At 44.0% G+C, this 1,674-nt stretch overlaps 1 protein-coding gene across 1 annotated transcript in view; it reads left to right on the plus strand.

Annotated features, from left to right (window-relative positions):
• Window positions 1-1,674, plus strand: part of LOC119591077 — a 21,727-nt gene that overhangs the window by 416 nt on the left and 19,637 nt on the right. Inside the window, exon 2 of the mRNA XM_037939799.1 lies at window positions 133-258. Coding sequence (XP_037795727.1) covers window positions 133-258 — 126 coding nt within the window. The remainder of the gene's footprint in view (window positions 1-132; window positions 259-1,674) is intronic.

The following is a 1,674-nucleotide window of genomic DNA, read 5'->3' on the forward strand; positions in this document are numbered from 1 at the left end:
CCCATTGTGGTAGTTTTATCTATCATTATTTGTGATTGTGCAAGACCTCCATCATTGCTTCATTTCCCGTCTTTATTGTTCGTAAGTATCATCGCCGCCCCTTGACGCATACCTTGAACATCCGCCTCGCAGATCCGCCGACGAATCCGTCGGTTCTTCCGCTGAAAACTGTCATGAACTTCACATCCAATCCGAGTCTACGTCACCATGGCGGCCGGGATTACATATCCACTCTAGGACAGCGGGACAACCGCTTCTGTAAGTATGTGCATGGATTTATATATACATACATATATGATCTTCTCCCCAGCTTAGTCCATTCGAAATCACCGTTTTAATGAGCCTTCTCCAAGTGTTACTGTCTTGCGTCAGCCTTTCATTTGTCCCCTTCACTCTCACGCCTTCTTGAATGCAGTCCTGCCATCTCCTCTTGGGTCCTCCTCTCCGTGCTCCCAGGACTTTGCTTTCCATGACCTCTAGGGCTGCATGCCGCTCATCATGTCACCTCATCAGATGTCCAGACCATTTCAATTTTACCCTTGCCCTGCACCTCACCCTCCAGCTCTCCTGTCACAAAGCACTACTGATCCTCGGCCTGCCTTCCAATTCTCGACAGATATGATGCGGCAGCGTTTCCACACTTCATATTTATCTCCCTTTTCCTAGTTTCACTGTCCATTACCAAATGAGACCTTCAGTGTTCTCTTTATGTTTTTTTCTAGAAATATTTCCTTTCTCTCCATCCTGTCCGCTCTCTTTTCGCAACACTTCTCCGTCTGCTCCTTCAACTTCCTTTATGTTCATTACGTCGTTTGTGTTTCTGTTTCTTGTTCTAGATAGCCTGAAGATATTCTCTAGGCCTTCTTTGATTTTAAGCTTTGTTACAACCGATCATATGCTCTGTCCTTAGCTATTTCAGTTACCCCCTTGGGCAGTTTTGTCTTTTCCCATTTCTTCCTTTCTCTTTAATACATGTTACACTTCCTCACTAAATCAACAAACTTCCTTATTTTGCAATATATTTTCATTACCTTCTTTTAAGAAGGTTTTTGATCACTAGACTGAACTCTCTCAATACTCTTTCTTTAAACTGGCTTCCAAAATTGTCCTCAATGATGCTGTGTTGCTACATGGTCTCCTGTAATGACTTTGCGATTCTTCAACTCAATATTTTCTTTTGTTTAAGGTGGGATCAGTTTGACTAGATATTTTGCTGTTCATGTATGTGGCTTGTTGTCAGCAATGATACTCCTCAATCAGTCATCCTTTCACCTCTGTTTCCGCCGTCCTGACCATGCCCTCCATAGATGCGGCTTATGACATCACTGTTCCACGATGTCCCTCCGATAATGACACTTTCGTCTGCTTCAGTCAGTCTGTCTTGTCTTTCTCCTTAGCACATCCCATTTGAAAGCATATGTACTCAAGGCGTTAGGCAGACATTCGCCCTTACATAGTCTTATCCTCATAATCTTGTCATTCTTCTCGGGTCCTCAGTAACACCAATATAAAAGTCTCTTCGGAAAACATTACCAGCACTGTTCCTTGCTTCTGCGCTTGCCCCACTGTACAGAAGTTTTCTCGATACAGTAGCCCTTGTATGGCCAGAGTTGGGCCAGTGCATCTGGAGTTCGCATCTGGGCAGTATCGTAGCACGTCTGTCATCTATGAAAT

Source organism: Penaeus monodon, chromosome 28 (assembly GCF_015228065.2).
Source record: "Penaeus monodon isolate SGIC_2016 chromosome 28, NSTDA_Pmon_1, whole genome shotgun sequence".
NCBI lineage: Eukaryota > Metazoa > Arthropoda > Malacostraca > Decapoda > Penaeidae > Penaeus > Penaeus monodon.